At 47.0% G+C, this 24,928-nt stretch overlaps 1 protein-coding gene across 16 annotated transcripts in view; it reads left to right on the top strand.

Moving 5' to 3' along the window:
• The first annotated feature begins 1,828 nt into the window (after positions 1-1,828).
• TPD52L2 (TPD52 like 2) overlaps positions 1,829-24,928 on the top strand; it is a 32,291-nt gene continuing 9,191 nt past the window's right edge. Inside the window, exons 1-6 of one of the 16 annotated variants that reach the window (XM_033153772.1) lie at positions 1,830-1,901; positions 8,798-8,964; positions 10,898-11,046; positions 12,327-12,386; positions 15,436-15,495; positions 21,694-21,795. In XM_033153772.1, coding sequence (XP_033009663.1) covers positions 1,841-1,901; positions 8,798-8,964; positions 10,898-11,046; positions 12,327-12,386; positions 15,436-15,495; positions 21,694-21,795 — 599 coding nt within the window. In that variant the 5' untranslated portion in view covers positions 1,830-1,840. Of the gene's footprint in view, positions 1,902-5,176; positions 5,329-8,797; positions 8,965-10,897; positions 11,047-12,326; positions 12,387-15,435; positions 15,496-21,693; positions 21,796-24,928 lie in introns of those variants that run through there. The other 15 variants (XM_033153773.1, XM_033153777.1, XM_033153778.1 and 12 more) reach the window with 15 other exon arrangements.

Here is a 24,928-nt window from a genome sequence, read left to right as displayed (position 1 = left end):
ATGCTCAACTTCTCGTCGAGTCCAGTCGGATCTCTCTAACGTTGAGGACAGAAGAGCAATGCATTTCTTAGGATCGACTGCAACGTCGAAAAAGGATGCCTGCTATTTTGCAACGTTTTGAGTTCGACTGAAAAATGGGTTTAACCGCATCGTTTACATTTGGGTGCTTTCTTAACAGCCAACGCCGCTACCTGCAATGTTGGTCCGTTGTAGGGGTCACTATAAAGCAGGGAACCTGCTGCCCCTGCTGGATGTTGTTCTGCAGATGGCGCTGATGGGATTTGTAGTCCAAAACAACTGGAGGGCACCAGGTTGTCAGAGGCTGCTATAAAGGGATGGGCGAATCAGTCTAGTCTTGACATTTCTGTTTGCACTTGTTTCCCATAAATCCACCCTGCCCTGTTTCAACATTAACCAGAAATTTTAAAAAAGAAAATGTTATTAATATGAAAATGCAAATATTTTTCAGAAAACATTTTCTCTCAAAATATGGATTTCCATGCAGTTTTTTTTTTGGAGCAGAGAACAATGCCAGAACATTTGGGAATTACAAAAGGGTGGTCCATAATTGAAGCTGCAGTCCTAATCCCCTTTACCTGGGTGTAAGCCCGATTGAATTCAATTCTGAGTAGAAGATTGCACTGTGAATTCTTCACTGCTTATTATTTTGTGTTGTGCGGATCAGATCAGTTATTATGAGGCTCCACAAATACTGGTACAGTGGTACCTCAGGTTACATATGCTTCAGGTTACATACGCTTCAGGTTACAGACTCCGCTAACCCAGAAATAACGCTTCAGGTTAAGAACTTTGCTTCAGGATAAGAACAGAAATTGTGCTCTGGCGGCGCAGCGGCAGCGGGAGGCCCCATTAGCTAAAGTGGTGCCTCAGGTTAAGAACAGTTTCAGGTTAAGAACGGACCTCCGGAACGAATTAAGTACGTAACCAGAGGTACCACAGTACTGAATTCCTCAAGCATCCGTCGCTACTATAAAACTTTTTAAAACTGTCCTTCATCATAAGGACCAGAGTGCCACCCCCACCCCCCACGAGTGCGACTCCCAAGCCGCTGCCTGGCAGCCCTTCTGTGCGAGCAGCCGCCGAACGGAAGGGACGGAAAAGGGGTGCCGGGCAGTGGCTTAGGAGTCCGGGCGCAGACATGCGCAGTCTGCCCAGGCTGCTGCGGACATGCGCAGTCTGCCCGGGCTGTGCTCCATAGCGCATGCGTCATGACGTCATGACGCATACGCTACGGAACGAGGCCCCGCCCCCAGGGGGTGCCGCTTGGCTTGCTGCCCCCGGCAGCCAAGCGGCTTGATACGCCTCTGTTTGCTACTGTCACAAAGACAAACTGTTGTGTCTTCATGTACCTGCAATGGAAACAGACCAGAAAGAGTCCCCATCTGGACTATACATTTAAAGCGGTATCATACCACTTTAAACACTCACAGAGCTGCGGTTGTCAGAGTGGTTTAAAAATCAATCGCTCTGGGTAAGGAATTCTAAAAATTGTAGATCTGTGAAGGGAATAAGGAGTCTCCTAACAACTCTCGGCTAGGGTTGCCATACATCCAGGAATACCAAGACATGTCCTCTTTTGGGGGGCCAACATGCCTATCCGGGAGGATTTCTACATTTTTTAAAAAAATCTTTATTGCATTTTTAAAATTTACAAAACAAGAAAATAAATTAATCCTTACACCCACATACAGTGGTACCTCGGGTTACAGACGCTTCAGGTTACAGGCGCTGCTGGGACGTCACAAGTCAAGACTGTCAACCCAGAATATGTTATCTGTTTCTCCCCCCAGGTGCAGGGTGCACATGGACCCTCAGGCCTATGTCCCTTGGAGGGACATTCAGACGGCCTCTCTCTCTTTCAAAAAGCACCAGCATGATCAGTAAGTATGGACAGCCATAGAATCCTAGACCTGTACACTGGGAAGGGACCACGTGGGTCATCTAGTCCAACCCCTTGCAATGCAGGGCTCTTTTGCCCAACGTGGGACTCGAACCCACGGCTCTGCGATTAAGAGGTTCGTGCTCTTCCGATTGAGCTATCTCTTCCCTGCCACATTCCTTTGGTGGACGAAACCGAAATATGATGCACTCTCATCAGGGCCGGCCCAAGATGTTTGGGCACCTGAGGCAAACCACAAAATGGCACATGTACACCTGCCAGGGAGGAATGGGGGAGTGGAGAACTTTACTGGGAACAAGGTGAATTAAATCAAGCTTAGCTGATGGTTGACGTGGGAATCAAAGGCCACCGCGGGGTGAAAAGGGGTGGGACCAGCAGTGCCTCCTGTTCATCGAGAGGTCGCTGTAGAGATGGCATTGGTGAGGGGTTGCCAAGGAGGTGGCAGAACCAGCCTCCCAGCAGGCAACGCATTCCTTGGAGGCCAGATCTGCTGCCCCTGTGGATCCTGCCGCCTGAGGCAGTCACATCACCTTGCCTCACAGGTGGGCCGTCCCAGACTCTTAGTTGTTGTTCAGTCGTTCAGTCGTTTCTGACTCTTCGTGACCCCATGGACCAGAGCATGCCAGGCACTCCTGTCTTCCACTGCCTCCCGCAGTTTGGTCAGACTCATGTTAGTAGCTTCGAGAACACTGTTCAACCATCTCATCCTCTGTCGTCCCCTTCTCCTTTATACAAGATCCAGGGTGGGTTACAACAATAAAATATATACTGATAAAATAGATAAAGCATTGTAGCCATCAAAAACTGTAAAAAACTGTAAAAAAAACAAAACAGTTCCATTTATATACCAGTTCCATTTATAAAGCAATGTGGGCATTTAAAAAAATTTCCATATATGAAAACAGGTATATATAAAAAATTGTTCCACTACTGTACAGATGCGGACAAGTGGGATAGCTGAAGAAGAAAGCATTCAATTCATGTAGAAAAGACAATAGAGTTGGCTGTCTCATCTGTAAGGGGACTCCTGAAGGGTAGTTGCCGCCACAATAAAGGCCCAGTTCCCAAGCAGAAAGACCTATTCACTGCGTAACGTGGCCTGCAGATGTCCCTGAAAGCAGAAATGGTTAAGTCAGAATGATTTCCCCAGAAATCCCTTTAAAAGTGGTTAAACTAGATTGCCTCAGCTAAGCTGTAACATGAGAGCTTATTTTCCCGGTGACTCACTCAGCACTTGCCCCTGGCTTGCAGAACATCTTTCTGCCAGGATGCTAAACCAAAGTGTGTGGATTTAGAGATACAGTACTGTATTAATTTAGAGATGTGAAAGCAACAAGCCTGGGGCAGAAGGGATACCTGGGCTGATAACTCCACCTACAGTCCAAAGGGAGACATAACAGACTGAAGGAAGGAGAGGAGAAGGGAAAGACTCCCCTACTAATCAAAGCCACCAGAGCAGCCTTTACCAACCTAGTACCCTGCAGATGGGGCGCGGGTGGCGCTGTGGGTTAAACCACAGAGCCTAGGGCTTGCCGATCAGGTCTGCGGTTCAAATCCCCACAATGGGGTGATGTTCGGTCCCTGCTCCTGCCAACCTAGCAGTTTGAAAGCACGTCAAAGTGCAAGTAGATAAATAGGTACCGCTGCGGCGGGAAGGTAAACGGCGTTTCCGTGCGCTGCTCTGGTTCGCCAGAAGCAGCTTAGTCATGCTGGCCACATGACCCGGAAGCTGTACGCCGATTCCCTCGGCCAATAAAGCGATATGAGCGCTGCAACCCCGGACTTGTCCGCGACTGGAGCTAATGGACAGGGGTCCCTTTACCTTTACCCTGCGGATGATTGTCAACCAAAACTTCCATCAGTCCCAGGCTTAATGGAGTTGGAGGGTGCCAGGTTGGCCAAGGTTGTACTAAGGCATGAGTCCCATTAAACTCAGCAGGGCTTAGTCCTGAGCAAACATCACCCTGGCTGGTCCCTCTCAGCCCCTGTATAGTGTAACATCCTACCTGTTGAAGAACTTGAAAGCTTGCCACACCTTTTGTGATGTTGTGGTTGAACTCACTGAAAGTATTGCTTAGCTGTTGATTTGGGGGGCTGGCCGATTGAAATTGGTCAGGCCCAAAGGTGCCTGTGAACAATTCAAATCGAAATGTGTTGGGTTAAATTATAGCATATTTCTACACAACTAGAGCAATGGTTACAAAACCGCCCCCCCGCCCATGACTTGAGAATTGCTGAGGGTCTTGGAGGTTCACTGAATGGCTTTCCTGGCTGTAGCAGTTGTGCTGTGCTGTGCTGGATGCTTGAGTTTAAATTGTATTTTATTTTTATTTCCGAGTATAGCTTCCATACCAGGAGATTGGCCCTTACGAGGCACTCAGCCATCATAGTACTGGCCCAACAATTTGGGGGGGGGGGTGAGGAAAAGGGAAATGTGAGCTATTGGGCTTGCTAACTCTTTGCAAATAGGTGCAAACTGTTTCTGCAACCTGCTCAAGTGTTTGCGTGAAAGGGTGTATGCAGTTCATTTGTTGGATACACACAAACTGCACACCTGTTGAACGTTATCTGTGTGAACCCACCAACTGCCAAAAGCAGTGGCGCCAGTTAATAGCCAATTATATACTATATATATATAAATGACTGAGTAACTGCAGTTGCGCACCGCAGACTTCTGTCACCCCTCAAACCACGTCCAGGGCAGCGCCGTCGACAAGACTGCCCGGAAATCATAAGCGCAACTTTGCGATTGAACCCCTTTGGTCTGCTGCCTAAGAGTAACACCAAAGGGCTGCAGGCTGGAGCGAACCCGCAGGCTAGTTCCGGATCCCGATCGCAGGTCGTACAGCGCGTGGACTGAACGGCGAAGACATTTAAGGTTCAGTGCAAAATCAGAAACACAGAAATGCAATTTGTGCTTCATATTTCTACTCCAGCCTTTAAAAATGCTTCCGAGATAGGTTAGAGGCAGACTGCCCTGCTTTGAAACAGCCACGCTTTTTTCTTTAAAGCAGGGGGGAAAGGGAAAGGGAGGGAAAAACCGAAGGATAACGGCACACCTCGGCAAACGTGGAGAAAGCAAATGGAGAGTCTAACGCCAATTTATATTGAGGATTTCTCCTCAATGTAGACGCGTCAAAAGGGCACCGGAAGTGAGAGTGGCAGCCGTGGCCCTTTGCAAGTTCCTCTTAAGGCCGCAAGCGCCTCCTGATGACGTTGTCAGCTGCGACTTCCGGAGGAGGGAGGAAGTGCGCGTGCGTGTGGGGAGAGGGAAGAGCGGGAGGCGTGTGACGTCGCCTCGCCGTCAAGCCAGGAGTTTGTTGCCGCTGCCGCCGCCGCCGCCGCCGCCTCCTTCCCTCGCGTAGCTGCGCAGCGGCCTCCGGGCGAGATGGAGAGCGCCAGCCAGGGTAGGCCAAGGCAGGCCAGGCCAGGGAGAGGGCCGCCGCCGCCTCGTCCCCCTGGGAAGGCCGCGCTGGGTCGGGAGGGGAGGAGGAGGAGGAGGCCAGGCCCCGGGGCGGGACGCTTCCCACCTCCGGCCTGCTCTCGGCTTCCTCTAGGGCGGCAGCGCTTCGGGTTGGAGCGGGGGGAGCAGGTGGGGCGGGGCCTTGCAAGCGAGCGCATCCCTGCATGTAGAAAGCAAGCCTGTCGGGGATGAGGCTTCTAGGCCCTGCATGAGGAAGGCTAGTTATATGTCGAGGGGAAGGTTTCTAGACTGTATAAGCGAAGAGATTCCTGCATGTAGAAAGGTAACTTATGGGGGTAGGGTTTTAGCCCATGTGTAAGTAGGCAAAGCCCTGTATGTAGAAAGCCAGCGTATTGGGGAGAAGGCTTCTAGGCTAAGTGAAGAGATTCCTGGTATCTGAAGAAGTGTACATGCACACGAAAGCTCATACCAAGAATAAACTTAGTTGGTCTCTAAGGTGCTACTGGAAGGAATTTTTTTAAAAAGAGATTCTTGCATGTAGAAAGCTAGCCTGTCGGGGATGTGGCTTCTAGGCCATGTACGTAGGCAGAGCCCTGCGTGAAGAAAGCCAGCGTAGTGGGGAAACAGTTTCTAGGCTGTGTAAGTGGACAGATTCCTGCATGTAGAAAGGTGGTATATTGCAAAGAAGGCTTCCAGTCTAGCCTTCTCTCTGACATTAGATTTCTATGTGCAGGGGTTTTGAAAACCACTTGAAGGATTTTTTTGTTTTGTTTTACGATCATGGGGTGTATAAATTTTATGAAATGGGAAAAAAATATTCTCTCTCTCCCCCCCCCCCCTTTATTTGTATTGTGGAACAACGTGAGTTTCTGTGTGAAGGCTGGCAGGCATGTGGTGGCCCCATGATTATGGAATACCCTTCCTGGTGCCAGTAGCTCCTCCCTTGCAAGCTTTTAAATGGGGATTGAGCATCTGTTTGTTTTTGGGAGCAGCTGGCTAGAGAGTTTGTAAGGTCATAGCTTGTGCTGGGGTTTTTCCTATGCTGATTAGGGTGATTCCTGTAATTAACCATGTATTACTTTTAAGCTGGCAAGGAAGTTGTCTTAAGTTGCAGCTACCCTAAATATACCCCACAGCTTTATTATTATTATTATTATTATTATTATTATATAAAAACAAGACCACCTCAAAGTTGAGAACTAGGCCTGGATCTGCATCCAGTGCAGCAGGAATGTTTGCTTTTGAGGTGGGTTGGGTTTTAGGGTGTGGTACATGTAGAGTGAGTGGGAAGGGGATTATTAAGCAGGGAAGGTATTTACATGCAAGAGTTGTTTCTGTGTAGGCCCAGCTGAGGGAATAGGTTGGTGGATCAGAGAGTTTACATAGTTCTCTACTCCTCTTTTAATCCCCACAACAAGCCTGTGAGGTAGGTCAAGTTCAGAGACAACAGCTGGCCCAAGCACACTCAGTGGGGTTTGTGGCGGAGTGGGGATTTGAACCCTGGTTGGATGGGCATGATGGTTGAATTTAGGTGGGCAGGGCATATAGATTGATGAGTGAACATGGGAGTCAGGAGACTCAAAATGTTAAGCTTGGTCTCTGCTTTTGCGCTACCCCTTACTTAGGGAGCCCCAAGGATTTGATCAGGAGGCTAGGTGGGGAGGACCTGCGGTGGAATTCCAGGAGGCTGAATGTAGAGCTCGAGAATCTGAGCTACCCACCATCCTTTTAAGTGGGTTAGCTTGAGATCAAAGAGTTATAGCTTTGAGCTTTGGTAGATTCCCCGCTTTCATTTTTCTTGAGAGGTTTGGCTTTGATGCTTACCAGCAAAGAATGAAAGCATACGGTCTGTGCGATTCTCCTCTGTTTTTCAAGCAGTTGCATTAATTTCTAACGTGCTTATGTAGGCTCTCGACTCCCCGTCTGCTGTGAGCAGTAACACGCAGCTGTGTGTGTTGTGATGCTTTGTTTGTTAAACCAACCTTTCGCCTGCTCCTTTGTGCCTTTGAACGTGCAGCTGCTATCTCATCTGCAGGGCTTTTGAGGGGTGAAGAGAGCAAGAGTATTTCTTTTTATGCTGAAAAGTGAGCAACTTGCAATCTCTAAAGCTGGGATGGGAGCCTGTGGCCCTAGACACAAAGTTCCCATCCTCCTCTCCTTGCTGGCTGGAGCTGATTTGGAGTGTCCCAGCTCAGGTGCCCCACCCCTGCCCTAGAGGCTGTCATCGCAATTGCCGAAGAGTAACGTAATTCAGCAGAATTGGAAAAAACTCCTGAAGCTTGCCTTCCACGTTTGTTACCTGGGAAGGCCTCCCTTCCATCTTGCCCGGCAGTCATCTTCGTGGGATACAGTTAGGGCTTGGACAGCGAGGTCGTATTGCATTAGCTTCATTTATTCATGTGTTGCACTTCCATCCCTCTAAGCAAGCAGCAAGGTGATTTATAGCCTTGCAGCAAAAGGATGATTTAAGCTCGGCATAGAGATAGCAACTTAGCAAGCTTCTTCTCCATGAACTTTGGAATATAGTGTGGATTTCGGCTTTTCTGCCACGTCTGTATCATACTTCCTCTGGCTCTACCCTGCCCCAAGCTCATGTTCAGCAAGCAACTAGAGACCTTTCTGTTTACTCCACCCTTTTGGGCTTGGAGGAGCTCCTCTGCCGGCGACTGTCAGCTTCACCCCTCCATAATATCACTCCTGAGGCAGCACTGCCGCTGGCACACTTCCAATATAGATTACAAGAAGCAAGGCCACCCATTGTGTTCTTAATAGGCCCACCCCTTCATTTTGCAGGGGGAATGAGAATAATATGAGGGTGTGTGCAGTATAGATGCGGTCTTCAGAATGCCAGTACTAGCGTTGGCTCCCTGTCAAGGGTATGGAAAGGGAAGGACTGTAGTTTATGGATCTGCCCTGAGTGCAGAAGGTCCCAGGTTCAAATCCTGGCATCTCCGGGTAGAGCTGGCAGAGACTCCTTTCTGAAGCTGGAGAGCTGCTGCCAGTCAGTGTAGACAATACTAAGGTAGATGGCCTTGATAATAAAAAAAGGCAGGTCCCCATGTAAGCTCTGGCAAACCTGGGTTTGTTGCTGGGTTAATGTGCGAGGCAGCCTTGAGTTACCTGCTCTCCCTGCAAGGAGAATGGCAAGATCGCTAGATTGCCATTCCCGAATGTGTCAGCCGGAGGGGAAGGGAAGAGGCCATGTCTCCAGGGACAGCAGGCGGTGCACAGTTGTTGTTGTTGTGGTTGCAGCTTGTGGGAAGCTGCTTCTCTGGAGCTCTTGATAATGCAAATATGCTTCTGCTGTCTCTTGGGCAGGACCTGATTTAGAACAGCCTGTTCCTCTTTTCCCCCTTCACCTTCGCCGTATAGATGGGCGTCTGCAAGACTAACACGCTCTGCCTTTTAGCTGCTTATCCTTTCCCCCCTGGTTTGCTTCTTATCCATGACAGATATCAACCTTAACTCTCCCAACAAAGGTCTGTTGTCGGATACTATGACAGATGTGCCTGTGGATAACACGAGTGCCGCCGCCACCGCTGCTCCTCCTGCAAGGGCCTCGGCCTACAATGGGCTCACAGAAGCGGAGGAAGAGGAGCTAAGGGCCGAGCTGGTCAAGGTAAAGGAGGCTGCCACCACACTCTGCTTTCCTCCATGCTGTGCTCTGTTGCTGTGGTACGAGGGAGCCCAGATAATTCGTTCTCTGTAGCTCTAAAGAGCTCAGACTTAGAAATCCCACAGACCAGAATTTCTAAAGTGCCTGGTGTAACCTTGTAGTTCCCTCTTTTGTAGACATGTTCCTTCAGAGTAGTTTCTCCTCAAACCTGGGTATCCGGCTGTTGTTGGACTACAACTCCCATCATCCTTAGCTAGCACCAGTGGTCAGGGATAATGGAAGTTGTAGTCCAACAGCAGCTGGAGACCCAAGTTTGAGAAAACACTGCTTTAGAGTCTTAGACAATATTGTGGCATTTGAAGGCACTACTACGTGAACAGCCACATTACCTGGGAATTCAAATATCCCTTTAGTATATTTTTATCCTGCCCATCCTCTGAGAAGCTCAGGGTGGCAGATGTAGTCTCCACAGAGCATCTCCACAATGTTTATCCTCAGAACAACTCTGTGAGTTAAGTTAGGGTGACGCTAGCCCAAGGTTACCCAGTGAGCTAAACGGCTATCTCTCTGGGGATATAAAATTCTTCCCATTCCAGTTCCAACACTGCACTGTTCTTTGGCAGTAGGTCTTCTCTGTAATACAAGTCTTGCTCATGGTTTTCTAAAACTGGGGCATAGGACTGGTTTTCAAACCCTGCTCCTTAGGAATCCTGTGGTTGCTTAGTAAAGAAAGGTGGCTGAATACTGTCCATTTTTTTAAAAAAAACCCTTTCTTTGATTTGAAGCCTCAGAGCTTTGGGTGGTGCACTTGGCTTCCGTGGGATAGTGTTAAAGTCTGGCATGCAGGGCACTGGCCGGACCTAAGCTGAGATGGTATGTCCCGAAACGTGCCCAATAACCTTCTGCAACACACACCGTCCTCTGTAGACAAATGACTGTGGATTTCCTTGAGGACCAGAAGCAAATCACTGATATGTCAGGTCCGCTGTTCACACATTGCAACACTTTGATATTTTCTCTTTCTCCTGATTGGGCTTCATACCACAAATCAGCCTGCATGTGAAACTTGACTGCAGAAACAGAGAGCTGTGTTCATAAAAACACATCCATCAGGAATGTTGCTGTGTCAGGTCTCCATTAAAGTTGATGTGCTGGGGAAACTCTCCAATCAATTATATTCTTTGTACAAAGGCTGATATCCCTCCTGTGCATATCAGAAACTGCATGGTCTAGATACACAGAAGTAAAAGCACATGCCCATAATACTCAGGCAGTTAAGGAACAACCAGTCTGTAGGAAGTGGCCCTGAGTTCTTCACTTGTGTACACAGAGAGTGTTTGCAGAATCAGATCAAGGTCCAGCTAGTACAGTGTTCTTGTAAGAATCCCAGAAACCATCAGCTGTTAGGCGGCCCACTGTGGCCTACTTTCTGGCCATCTCTACTCTAGAACAGCGTTTCCCAAGCTTGGGTATACAGCTGTTTTTGGACTACAAGTCCCATCATCCCTAGCTAGCAGGACCAGTGGTCAGGGATGATGGGAATTGTAGTTCCAAAACAGCCAGACACCCAAGTTGGGGGAACAGTGCTCTAGATAAATAATCTTCAGTCTTCTAGAAATCTACCTTTAGCCCGACCTACTTCTTATTTTTGCGAAGTATATGTATGTTGGTAGCACCACTGCTGCCTCACACGTTACAACAGGCTACAACCCAGTTGCGGCCGCAGCCCACTAGTTGCAGAACAAAGATTAAGCTGTTTAGCTCAATAAGCAGTTATGTTGATTAATTTGTTTAAAATGCTTTGTAGTCCATGTCTTGCTTGCCTCTTCTCTTGGAGGCCAGCACGTCACAGCTCACCTTCCATGCTGAACTGTTACGTACCTGCTCCTGCGACACTCGGGTCTCTAACCCAGATACCTCTCCTCTTTTTTTGCAGGTGGAAGAGGAGATAGGCACCCTGCGCCAGGTATTGGCTGCCAAAGAGAGACACTGCGGGGAGCTGAAGAGAAAGCTGGGCCTGACCCCCTTGGATGGCCTGAAGCAAAACCTCTCAAAGAGCTGGCATGATGTCCAGGTCTCCACTGCGTAGGTGTTGCCTAGGGTGATTCTCCACCGTAACCTGCGGAATTAGACATGGTGTTCTATTGGGGCTTGCTCTAACAGAAAAGAGGAGGCATTCACCAGCTATCTATGAGCTTTTATCCTTTGAGATCCTGAAGCAGTAAATCTTCCTTTACCATAGCAGTGGGGGACCTCTGGTCCAGGAGACTTATCCCCAAACCACAGCCACAACCGATATCGCATGTGACAGGGCTGCCATTGCACAGCCTTAAAGTGCTCCGAGTTGTGTATTGGCAAGGGAGGCTTGCTATCACCGCCGATCAGTGGAGCAAGCCAGCTGGGATTGGCTGCATGGAGGGGTTGGTAAAGAGCCGTGGTGCTCTTTGTAGTCTCCTTGCTCCTGCCCAAGAGGTCCGGCTCAGTTCTTTGAAGGACTGGCCACCAGCGGATTGTCAGCGCTCCAAAGCATCACACAGGGCTCTTTGCCAACCCCTCCATGAATCCCCCATCAGACCCCATGCCCACCTCTCAGATCTGACCCATGAAGGGTAGGGGAGATAAGGATCTGGCTCCAACTGTCAGAACCACTTCTTCACACTTGCTTTACAGGGAAGGAGACATGAAGGATGGAGCTCCCATTGCCAGTTACGTCATATAGAGGGTGCCCATTAGGCCACTGAGCACCCTGTTTGTTTGTGATGGTGGAATCATAGAATTGAAGAGTTGGAAGGGACCCTGAGGTTCATCTAGTCCAACCCCCTGCAATGCAGGAATATGCAGCTGTCCCATACGGGGATCGAACCTGCAACCTTGGCGTTATCAGCACCACACTCCAACCAGCTGAGCTATCTAGGCTTGATGCTTCTTTGGATCACAGTCTGGGCTTCTAATTGCCTTGTTGATTTACGTAGAACCCACTGGTTTTAAAACCCTCCTTGCCAAGACCTCTGCTTGCCTGTGGAACAGCTGTAGCAGCTTTGCTGTGCTCACCCCAATCCATTCATCCCATGCAACACCTTTAATTTAATTTTATAATTCCAAATCACAATCTCTTCCCAAAGGCATCTGAGGAGCTGTGCATATATCAGAGCTACAAATATACCGTAGCTCCCCATCCCAGGATGCTGTGAATCTTGCATACTGCTTCATTTTTCTCTGACAGGAGTGTTGCCAAGACCCATCTCTCAGGCTGGGTCAATATTTCATCACCTGCCTCTTGGATGTTGGGTTTTCTTCTCCTCTCTTGAAACCGTTTCGACCCCAGCTTTCAAAAGTGTGATTGACCCCCAGGTTTTTGTTTCTAGTTATATGAAAACCTCTGAGAAACTTGGAGAGTGGAATGAGAAACTGACCCGATCGGACCTGTGAGTTCCTCTCCCGCCTTACAAGCACCAACTCCCTCTTCCTTGCTCTTTTCCTCTGACTCATTCTGCTCCATCACTTTGGTCCCAGAGGAAGCTGGCTGTGTGCTTGGGATGTTGGAGGAGCAACTTCTGGGCCTTTCGCTTATTAACGTCAAAACTCCATCCTTTTGCCCATAAACATTTCTTGTCCCCGTTCAAGATTAAGCTCATCTTGCTGGCTTCCGTGACGTTTCCTTGCATAGAGAAAGGAAAATTCCAATCAGTTACCAGGCCACATTGAAACATTGCAGAAGTCCAGCCGGGAATTGGCTACGTTAATTTAGCATCACTCCTGTACATGGCAAAAGGGAGGTTTTACCATTTCAGATTCTGATGCTCACTTGCAGACCATGGACAAAGGAGAGCGGGAAATTAAAAGGCTGGCTGCAATTTCATAACTTTTGTTTTAGCTTTCGGCTGGAACCATCGGGTGGTACAAGTTTTACGCAGAGTAGACTCGTTAAAATTAATGACTAAGTAAGGTCTATTAATTTCAGTGACTGTGCTGTGAATTAAACTTAGTTGAATACCCGTATGTTCCATGGCTACCAAGTGGTGTTAAAAAAAGGGGGAGATCAGTGGGAAAGGATGCTCAACTCTTGCCCATTGCTTTCCTCCTGTAAACACTTGCGGGCAGCAGAGAAGGGTTCTGCACCCTGGCCCACTGCTTCTTCACTGAGGACTTGCTCTTCTGGAGATTGCTTTGCAAGGGAGAAATAGTGCCTTGGGTTTCACTATGTGAGGTGGCCACAGAAGGAATTGTTCCTTCGTTGGGGTGTGGGACTAGCAGCTTGCCATTCCAGGTGCAAGAAGCAGCAAAGGAGGATGAATGGGGCCGTGGGAGACTTTCAAGCTGCAGTGTTACTCTGTGCATCTCTGCTCAAAGGTCCCACGGAGCTCAGTGCTGCTCACTGCTGAGAAGCACGCCTAGAAATGTATTCTGGGTTTAGTTCAGGGGCCGGCAACCTGTGGCCCACAAAGACCTTTTTACCAGCCCACGAGCTGCCTGCAAACTGAGCCACCCGCTTGTCAAGTCTTCTGTGCGCTGCGCTAAACCAGTGCGTCGTGGGGACTCGCCGAGTGGTGCCGGAAATACCAGATACCGCGTCTGCGCATGTCCAGATGCCGAAAATGGCTTCTGCGCAGGCGCGATTTCTGGCATCGCGCGGCGCATGTCCGGCCCACGGACGATCCCCGTGGAAGTGATCCGGCCCATGGCCGGTAAACCTTGCCAACCACTGGTTTAGTTCTTGGCCAAGACGGAGCAACTTTGGACATGGCTGTGTTGCAGCCTCCTGGCTGGCTTGAGATTTGGGCCGAGGCTCCTTGATGTGGTGTTGCTGAGGTGTGGGAGGGAGTTGTGTCGACTGTGTGCATGCCTATATATGTAGGTCTGCATGCCGGCACATGACCACCCTTGCCTGAATTAGCGTATGAGAATCTTTCCCTCCATGCCTGGTGCAGAAATCCAAATAAGCTGGTGGAGTTGGGACAGGGCGCTCTGTTGCTCCTTGGACAGCCCCTTGGAGTGAAAGCCAGGATAGTAGTGATTTTTCAGGCTTACTTACTTTACAAGCCTGATAATTCAGCTTAAAGCTGGCAGCGTGGCCCGCTAGAACTGTTTTTGACCCAAATTATTTGCCTTGGCTTGTATTTTTCTTTATATTTGGGACTGGACTAGGTAATTATCGCCAGCCAGCTAAACTATTAAGCAGACATTTCCCCACCCCCCAGTGCATGAAAAAAAATACAACAAGCCAAATCTAAATTTTATTTCATTTATATACTGCTTGATTGTAAAACGCCCCCCCCCCCAACAAAACCTCAAAACGGTTTCTGAAGGCTGGGTGTTAATAGGCTGCTATAGCACTTGTACTTTATAGAATCTTGGGCTTAGTGTGACCTTGTTTGAAGACGCTCAATTGTGTCTTCACCGTATTTTCTCAGACGCTGCAGTGCATCTAACTGCAAATGGTAGCCTAAGAACATAGGCAACACAAAATAAAATAAAATAATCCTTCCAGTAGCACTTTAGAGACCACTTGGTATGAGCTTTCGTGTGCATGCACACTTCTTCAGGTATCTAAGGTGCTACTGGAAGGAATTTTTTTATTTTATTTTGTTTTGACTATGGCAGACCAACACGGCTACCTGTCTGTAACTGGAGCCATAGGCAACAGTGAGACACATTCTCTCCCCCACGCTCAAATATAGCCTTTCAGATTGATTTTTCTGCAGGGGAGACATAGAAATAAATGTTTGAGACGGCAGTTTAAAACCTGCCTTCCACCACTCTCTGCACTGCAGCAGCCTTGCAGCCTTTTAAAACTTAATTGCGCTTTAAATCAAAAGCACCTGGCAGATGTTAAGTCGCGTAAAGGTATGTGTGGCAATTTCTCTGAGACGCAGCTGCCTCAACCAAACCCTAGTGGGAGAGGGAGAGGCTGATTAAAGTAGCTTTGGGCTCACTGGTGTGTCTGCCTTAGCCAAAGGAAGGAAGAAGAACGGTTGCTGTTTTGACGCACTTCCGTGAACACCCAGCGTAAGCCCCTGTGCTTGAATCCTGCCTCGCTGGTTTCCCATTAGGGCATCTGGCTGCCCGCTGTGAGGACAGGATGTTGGATTAGGTGGGCCATGGGACTGATCCTGCAGGAATGGGTTCTGTCTGTTTTAATCTAACTGCAGCAAAGTAGGAACTGCTAAGTCTAGGGTGGTGCCTTCCCCTCTGCCCTCCACAAGCATGAAAATGAAGGAACGGGAGAGTCCATTTTTGTAACGTCTGAACGTTTTTTATTTATTATTATTATTATTATTTTTAAAAATAAGACTTGTGTGTCGTGATGGTTCACCCCAAGAACAGGAAGGAACCTGACCTCGAAATAAAACAAACTAGGGAGGAATAAATACAAAAGCTTGAAAAAATAGTGATAACTTTGTTACAGTCCTTGTGGTTTGGAGTGCTGTGGAAGAAAGGTTTTGGGTGCTTCTCTAACTTCCATTGTATTTATAGATATGTTTCGGCCAGCAGCACCCTGGAGGACTGGAATGAGAAATTAACCCAATCAGAAGCGTGAGTGTCTTAACCTTCAGCCTAAAGCACGTTCCCTTATTCCAATAGCATCCTGCAACTAACCGTTCCTTCCCTGCACTAACTGTCTTCCTGCTTGGTCTCCATTCTCTAAACGCCGTTTGTTTTGCTGACTAATTAGGGATAGTGGGAGAAGGATGACTTAGACTCTGCAGCTTACTGCGTGGCAGCTTTCTCTATGATCCCATGAACTGATCTGTGATATCCTTGCCACCCCGATGTTTGCCCATTGCTCTTTGGCAGTGAACACCTTCGCCTGCTTCTGCGCTTCCTTTTGATAGGCCTCGTTCAGGTTAATGCGCAGTTTAAGCTTGCAGATGATTATTGCTTGTGGGCTGCGGTGCTGCGGGAGTGCAAAATGCAATGCAGAATGTAATAGTGGGACCAGAATCCCGAGGTTCTCTTTTTTTAATTAATTTTTCTAAGTGCATGAATTCTAGCCCTTAGGGGTGTGGAAAAAAAAAGTTTGAAAGTATGTGGGCAGCGTTTCTGAAATTTCAGTAGCCAGAGAGCTTCAGTGACTACTCCATCCATGACTAGCAAAGCAGAATAAATCATGCAAATGAGGAAAAAGAACCCACAGTATATAGCAAAGAGAGAAATGGTTGCAAATGGCATAGTTTTGCACGTCGTAGAATGCATTTTTTTTTCTTGGTGCAGAATTTAGATGGTAAGGGAATGGATTTTTATTATTTTTTAAAAGGTTTTGTATTCAGTATGCTCACGGGGCCTTGCAGTGAACCTAACCAAGCACAGTAATGCTCTAGTGTGCAGCATTACTGCATATAAATTAAAGCGAGCTTAAGACACGTGCATTTTGTAACCCTTAGATGGGGGTTCTGGAGAACCGTAGATTCACAATCCTAGTTTCAACAGGAGGGCAGTGCAACAATTTCCTTTGGTTCACCTTATGTCTAGGAAACTTCTGGTTATAGTCCTTGTATGATCTTACCGTCATCAGCATATTTCTTCTGGTGTCCCCAGGAGCCACTTTTTAAGGAAATTGGAGCCAACTTCCATAATTCCCAACTGCAAGCATGTGTGTCTCTCCCCATTGAGAGCATCTTATCCCCATTGAAATAAGTGGAAGTCATAGAAGAACCCTGTAACTCTGATTGTTTCCCATTCAATTCAATGGAGCTGATGAGGGAGGAAGAGTCCCTGTTGACTTGAATTCAGAGAAGCTGAGGCTGGAATGGAATGCATTTCTGCTTGCACACATGTGAGGGGTGGGCGGGTTACTGATTTCCAGTCCTGCTGCAGCACTTCATTCATTGAATGCCATTCTGAAGGATCTCCCAATCCTCTGGAGTGGCTTCACAGGGAGGATAGGACTGCATCAGAAATAAGGAACTGGGAAAGACCTGTTGTGTGGGAAGCTCCTTTGGATTTACAGTTGTACCCCGGAAACCGAACGCCTTGTGGCCCCTCGAACGTTTTGGCTCCCGAACGCCGCAAACCAGGAAGTGAGTGTCCAGTTTGCAAACGTTATTTGGAACCCGAACGTCCGACGCAGCATCCGATTAATCAGAAGCCATTCCTTTGTTTCTGAATGTTTTGGAAGTTGAATGGACTTCTGGAACGGATTCCGTTCAACTTCCAAGGTACGACTGTATAGTACTTGGCCTTAGTGACTTGTTTGTGGAGCTTGACCCTTCCTCCCCACAACACTTGTCTGCTTTTGGAGTATTTTATTGTTTAACTCATTGCCTATCAGTACCACCTGCCCTTTTTCCTGTTACAATTTAGACTGATTAGGGGGGAATTCTGAGAGAGGAACTTGGATCTTCATTAAACTGAGATTAAGTGCTACCTGCTTCCTCCCACGAAAGTGTTACCTTGCTGTGCATTGACATACCCCAGCAGTTGCTTTGAGTTAACAGAAAGCAATTTACTTTGGTGGGGTTTAATCAGAGTTTGTCCTGAGTTTAATCTGAGTGGACAACCCCAGGCAAAGCAGGAAGTTTTGCAAACTTCAGCTTCCTGAAAACTGCAGCAGGAAATCAACTTCGGTGGAAAGTTTCCGGAGCTGAATTTTTAAACACCTCTAGTCATGCTATAGGGACCTGGGTGGCGCTGTGGTCTAAACCACTGAGCCTCTTGGGCTTGCCGATCAGAAGGTCAGCGGTTCGAATCCTCACAACGGGGTGAGCTCCCATTGCTCGGTCCCTGCTCCTGCCAACCCAAAAGTTTGAAAACATGCCAAAAGTGCAAGCAGATAAATAGGTACCGCTGCGGCGGGAAGGTAAACGGTGTTTCCGTGCGCTGCTCTGGTTCGCCAGAAGCAGCTTAGTCATGCTGGCCACATGACCCAGAAAAACTGTCTGTGGGCAAACGCCAGCTCCCTTGGCCTGTAAAGCGAGATGAGCTCCGCAACCCCAGAGTCATCTGTGACTGGACCTAATGGTCAGGGGTCCCTTTACCTTTACCTTTTTTTAGTCATGCTATGCTAGCCTTCCTTTTCAGGCTTTCGTTAAGTACCAATGCTTCACTGAATTCGGTGATAAATGACTAGAGGGGTGGAGGTGTGCAGCAGCCTTCCCCAACCCAGTACCCTCCAGATGTTTCATACTGTAGCTTCCATCACCCCCAGCTAGCACAGATCTGAGGCTGAAGAGATCTTTGGTTCAAAGTACCGGTATTTGGAAGGCATTAGCTTGTGGAAGGCTGTGTATTAGGGTAAAGGTAAAGGGACCCGTGACCATTAGGTCCAGTTGGGGATGACTCTTGAATTGCGGTGCTCATCTCACTTTATTGGCCAAGGGAGCCGGCGTACAGCCAAGGGAGCCGGCGAACCAGAGCAGCGCACGGAAACGCCGTTTACCTTCCTGCCGGAGCAGTACCTATTTATCTACTTGCACTTTGATGTGTTTTCAAACTGCTAGGTTGGCAGGAGCAGGGACCGAACACCGGGAGCTCACCCCGTTGCGGGGATTCGAACCGCCGACCTTCTGATCGGCAAGCCCAAGAGGCTCTGTGGTTTAGACCACAGCGCCACCTGCATCCCGTGTATTAAGAGTATTGCAAGGCAAATTATCTCTTCCCTGTATTTCTAGGAAACCTCAGCTTCTGCTAAGACAGCTGGGGCTGCAGGGAAGGCACAAAGGCAGGATGGGTTTTTGGGAGGCCCTCCGCTGAATAAGCAGTATTATTCCAGAGCAGTGCAAGCAAATACACAAACTTTCTTGTCAGTACAGGAAGAAAAATGTGGCTTCTGGGACGCTTAGGGTAGAAACAGCTTTTGTACAGTGCTTAAGGAGCTTCTGTGTTGTATGTCTGAGCCAGAGAGAGAGATAGTGTTTGAAATAGTGCTGGGGCTTAGGGTTAGTGTTAAAAAAACCCTAATGTTTGAGTAATACAGAGCCCAGATGCTGTTGACCTACCCCTTCAGATGATTATGCCCCACGTTTTGGGGGACAAATGGTTAGGAACTTGCTGGACTGTAATCGGGGGGTACTTTTGGTGTCAGGGTGAATAATAGGTACAGCTACATGACAGCTGGTCTTGCTAAGCCGTCCCCAGCCGACCTGTGCAGTATCTTAACAACTAATGCAGGGCAGGAGAGTGCTGAAGAAGACAAATGGCATTCATTTACCTTTTTAAACAACTGAGGACCAGCACCTGGGATAGCTGCAGCCATGTTTAATGAAGCTACCAATGCTTTAAAGGAAGCAAGGAAGCAAGTAAAATGGCCTAGTTGCTAGATCGTGGGCTCCAGTTCAGCATGTTACCAAGATTCTGTCCCTGAACAGATGGGGATTTTTTTTTCCACATTTAATCTGAACCTCCGCTTTGTTCCTGTTCTGTGTGTCCAATGGATACAGTTTGTTTTAATTGAAAAGGACCTTCAAGTTCCATTAATAAGGTGCAACTCAAAAGATGCGTGCTAAATTTGTAGTACAGATCTTATCCATTTGGCTCCCCTGCAGAGAAGGTTCTGCCTCTGTTAATGGCCTTATATTCTGCACAGACAGGGTTGAGAAGCCCGAGGGTTTCTGCTAAAGCATGCCTTGCCTAGGTTGACAGGTTGAAGAAGTTTAATATCTGCAGAGCAGTGTTTCTCAAGCTTGGGTCTGCAGCTGTCGTTGCACTACAACTCCCATCACCCCTAGTTAGCAGGACCTGTGGTCGGGGATGATGGGAATTTTGTAATCCAGCAGTAGCTGGGGACCCAAACTTGAGAAACCCTCTTGTAGAGGAACACTTGCTGGGACCAAGGCCTCCCTTTGGGTGAGATGGCCAACCTGCCTTCTGAGTCACCCTCTTGCGGATGCAGCTGTGGCTCACATCTCAGACCCTCTACATAGAAAACGGGTGTGGGGAGGGTCTAGCCTTCTTAGAATCATAGAATCATAGAGTTGGAAGAGACCACCAGGGCCATCCAGTCCAACCCCCTGCCAAGCAGGAAACACCATCAAAGCATTCCTGACAGATGGCTGTCAAGCCTCTGCTTAAAGACCTCCAAAGAAGGAGACTCCACCACACTCCTTGGTAGCAAATTCCACTGCCGAACAGCTCTCACTGTCAGGAAGTTCTTCCTAATGTTTAGGTGGAATCTTCTTTCTTGTTTGAATCCATTGCCCCGTGTCCGCTTCTCTGGAGCAGCAGAAAACAACCTTTCACCCTCCTCTGTATGACATCCTTTTATATATTTGAACATGGCTATCATATCATATCATTCTTGGCAGGTTTGTTTTCAATGGCTGTGTTCCTACTAGAGCACTGCTTTTAACTATTAAGCTTCAAAGTGAGCACCCATCTGTAAATCTAAAGTAGCCCAGGTTACACACAAGAGTTGCCAGCCTCAATGAAAACTGGGCACCTTTGGGAAGAAGGCTGCAGTGCAGATTTAATAATTAGGTAATTAATTTTTTTCAAAGGAAGGAACCGGAAGCCCTGGGTTCATGGGCGGGGACAAGTCTTGCCTCTCCATGGACCACAGTCTGAGCTTTCTCTCCAGCTTGGCTCTGATACTAGGAAGTGATATTAGCTAGTACACGAGAGCCCAGGGCAATGAGTTTATGAGGATTCACTGTACAACAGCTCACTTCGTTAGGGTTTGGAATATACTCTCCACCAGCAATGCTGTTTGGATGCAAAAAATGCTATCCTAATTAATGGCAATGTGAATAGTCTTATCTTGTACATGGCTGATGAGGGACTAGTCCCACTGAGTTTAGGTTGTTAGTGCATGCAGAATTCCAGCATTAACCATCATAGAAGGTGCCTGGCTGTTATACTATCTTCAATCTGTTCCCTCCTTGCACTGATTTTTTTTCTGGGGATGTTAGTGATTTGCTCAGTAGGGACTGAAATACTGTGTTTAGAACTGAAACATAAAGACTGTGCCATCTGAGTCTTTGGATTGATGGCAGAAAACTATCCCAGAAATAGGTACTTCAGTACTTTGCAGTGTGTTGCTATTTGTCCCTGTTTTAAAATAGCAATGTTAATGGTAACTGATGGGAAACATTTTCCTTACATAGCAGAAGCAAGGCTGATTCTTTTCTGAATTAACTTGTCACTGTTAACTGTTCCTTCTAAATTTCTAATGCTGTCGCCAGCTGAAAGCTTTTTTTGCCGGGGGGGGGGGCGCTTTGTAATTTCTGGGTAGATGAGAAATCCTCTTTTTTAATATGGGTGCAAAGGAAAAGCATGGGGTCGTAAGGAGAATGAATGCCCCAAAATGCAATTGGACTGACTTGCAGTGAGAAAACGCTTCTAGCCTTGTGCAATGAGATTTAAAAAAAAAACAAAAACGCACTGGTAGTAAAAGCATACGATAAAGAAACAACTTCACTGCTTCTGTGCAAAAAGGCTTTAACCCATCATTGCACTGGGAACCAGCTGAACAACTTTCCAGCCATTCTCACTTTATTCATTGAAGTCTTTTAGTTTCAGTAAATGCCTCTGAGGTTGTGTGCCAGTGTCACTTATACAGGTGCCTACGTATGCCCTGATTTAACCACAGCCGCATGGTGTTTAGGAATAAAGAGCCGTGGACGACCCTCAAGTGATGTTTGCGCACAATGAGACCGTGGTCAGAAGTGCCGCTGCCTCGCTTTATCCACAAGAGCCCTGTTTGCCAGACACCAGCTGCCTTTCGCCCCTAGCGCTGCCTAGTCCTTCCTCCTTAATTGCTGTCTTTGGCTGCTAACGAGCCTTGTTTTTCTTGCCTAGCTACAAGAAGACGCAGGAAACTCTCTCGCAGGCAGGGCAGAAGACTTCGGCTGCCCTTTCCAACGTGGGTTCTGTGATCAGCCGGAAGCTTGGAGACATGAGGTAATTTTTGTGCTATATTTGCTTCAAAGGGAGAGGAAGTTGAGCATGTTCCCGGTACAGCAGTAGCAATCAGTATCTAACAGCCCTGGTATTATTAACTGGTTCCAGTTACAGGGGCTAGAGGTGCAGGTTGTTTGCCTATTTCACTTACATTTTCTCTGAAGCCAAGAATGGCCCTTCCTTGGTGGCCTCTACTTAAAAAAATAAATATAAAAAATAAATAATGCCCTATTGATATCTGATAAAGGCAATGTTCCCCTTAGTTCTGATGAATTTGCAGTTAGTGTATGCTGCTTTTAGAAGCAGGTCCCCCACTGCCAGACACTATAATGTTACGTAAACTGATCTTTTAAACAAATTCATTTATTTATTTCTCCTTTTTTTTTGCTCCATTGCTGTTTTTCTGAGATGAAAAACTACAGAGGATTTTTTTTATTTCTATAACGTCCTTTGCCTACACATGTGCTTGTGTAAGGCTACTGTAAGCAACTAAGTTTAGAACTTGAGTCCAGAACTTAATAACATTTGTTTGGCGTAGATTTCTCTGCTTGTTACACACCTAATGTTTTATAAGCTTCATATTTAAATGGTCAGTTGGGGGGGGGAACCATTTAACCCATTAGATGGTCTAATCCTGTTTGTTCATGGGTTCAGTGAGAACTTGGGTTGTGGACATACCCCTCCCCTCTTGGGAATGCAGCAAGACCAGTACCAAAAACTTTATTGCTGGTTAACTCTTTTTTGTGTTGTATTTATGTACTTAAGCCTAGAATTTTCGTTCGTGTGTGTGTGTGTAATATTGAATTTATTCTCTGTTTGCCAAATCAGTTTATGCTTTTTTATTATTATTTACTGACATCTTCTATAGATTGTATATTTGTATTTCTAAATGTAAGGTCCTTGGGTGGTTGCTCATGAGAAACCAGGCAAAATTCCAGCCGTTTCTTTAGTAGTTTTGTTGTGCATACTATGTCCAGTGCAGAGCTAAAAAGTTCATGTCTGTATCAACCGTCTGCAGAATCCGGGAGTGGCCCCTTCCGGTTCTGACCCCAACATAAGAGTTTCGGTATACGAAATCTCCGCCTCCTCTCCTTTCGTTTCACCCCTCTGCGTACTTGGGGCGACGGAAATAGCATGTCTCCCTCCTTGCCCGCTGAGCGAGAGGAGTGCAGGGTCTCTCCAACATCCCCAGAGCCTTGGCTCTCCAGCTCCTGAGCTGCCTGCCCCTCCCCACTGGAGACCTTGCTGCTTCCTCCGCTGGACGAGGAGGTGCTACTGGTCAGGTGGCGCTGAGGCTCTCTGTAGCATCCCGAGAGCCCTTCTACCACCCTGCGCTGAGCTGGGGACAGTTCCCTGACACTAAGGCTCTATATTTCAATGTTTGCTGTAAGCTAGATTGGGCAATCTCATTGTGGAAAAGTGACATATAAGTAAACAATCAAAACATCCGCTAAATATTTAGACTTTCACTAGAGTTCAGCTCCATTGCAAATTATCTATGTGCTCCAAACTTTGGTAGCCTGCAATCAGGTGATAGTTGTGTAGGGTTTGTTGAAGGATGCAGTTTCTGGTTTGGAAACTCGTTCAGTCTTCATCTTAAAGTGAACTGCTGGTAGTTTGAATACAGGGCTAAAAGCAGACTAGAAGCCTAACACTACCTTTTCCTATGAAGACACATGAAGTCTTAATTTGAATACTGTATTCCTACTTAACACACCACTAGCACTGACCTTGCAACAAGTAAAGTTGCCACTTTGGTTTGGTCAGGAGAATGTGGAAGGAAGTTATCCAAGGCTCACAGGGTATGTTCACACTTAGGCTACTTGTGACATGCAGCACAGCAAATGATTCCCCTTCAATCCTTACTCTTGAGAATTTTTATAAGTGCAAACTGTGTTGTGCTACACTACATTGCATACATCAACTGCTTAATGTGTTAATAGTACTTAATATAGAATTGAGCCCTTGTATTCACTGCAACATTGATTCTTCTCAGAAATTCTCCTTTCCCCCTCTGGCTGGGAATATCTGGGTGGTAAGCGTTTGATATGAACTCTGATCACATAATAGCAGTTTCAGGACTATTGCCACCTCTAGTACATTGTGGTTTTGTGTGTGTGTTGTTCTTTGAGTTAGCAAATAGCACCGTTTTCTTACCAAAAGCAACATGCTTGCTTAAATGTCCCAGAGAATTATTTCATAAATGCGTTGGTCTTGATAACATATCACTGGAAACTGATACAGCTTGCAAACAAGACCCATGCCTCCCCCCCACTACCCTAGGTTATTAAGAACCTAGTTTGCCATTTTAATTTTGCATGGTCGAGTTCCTGAAATTCACAAATTGCAATGTGGCATCTACAGTGTGAATAGCAAAGAAATTGATTAGATCTCTCTGTGTGTGTTTTAAAGAAGCATTTAAATGTTCATGCAGGTTATCAAACCTTTGAACCACAGAGCAGTGGTCCTTAAAAAAGCAACATATTTGTCGTCATGGTACGGAGTCATCGTGGCCAAATCACACAGGATCTGAAAGAAAGCAGGAATAGAAGTCGTAGCTAGGCTAATGACGAGGATGAACCTTGGAGAAGGCAGAAAAATGCCCTGTGCCACTTAGCGTAATGTGATAAATGGAGACTTTGGTGGTTCATCTTCAAAGAGAATGAACTTTCAATCCACATCCTAACTAAGGTGTTGTTGAAACTTAGTTAGGACAGATAATTTGTGGTCTCCTCTTTCCCACACCCTGGTAATGCCTAGTTAAATGTCAATAAAGTACTGCTGCATGTGATTTTCTCTGCCCCAGATAGCAGCAGTCAAACAAGTGGGAGAGAGAAGCTGCCTCCTTCTGCAGGTTCTCCATATTGTCATCCATAGAGGCTCTTTTCCTAGTCTTTACCCAACCAACTCCCTCAAATGAAAGGCAGACTTGTGCCACGAAGCTTGACTTATGTGATCAGAGACCAAAAGGAGTGAAACTAGTGTTTTGCAGTGAACCTCTTTCCTTTGGGCAGAAGAGATTTCTTTCTCTCTGTTCAGCCTCATTCATCTTTGTCATGAGCCTTAGAGATTCTGCTCTTTTTATAACTATTCTCTTAAGAAGCAAACTGCATTCCTTTGTTTTGCTGGTGTG

Source organism: Lacerta agilis, chromosome 6 (assembly GCF_009819535.1).
Source record: "Lacerta agilis isolate rLacAgi1 chromosome 6, rLacAgi1.pri, whole genome shotgun sequence".
Classification (NCBI taxonomy): Eukaryota; Metazoa; Chordata; class Lepidosauria; order Squamata; family Lacertidae; genus Lacerta; species Lacerta agilis.
Note: the sequence above shows the minus strand (reverse complement) of the source record. Positions and strands in the feature narration are given on the sequence as shown.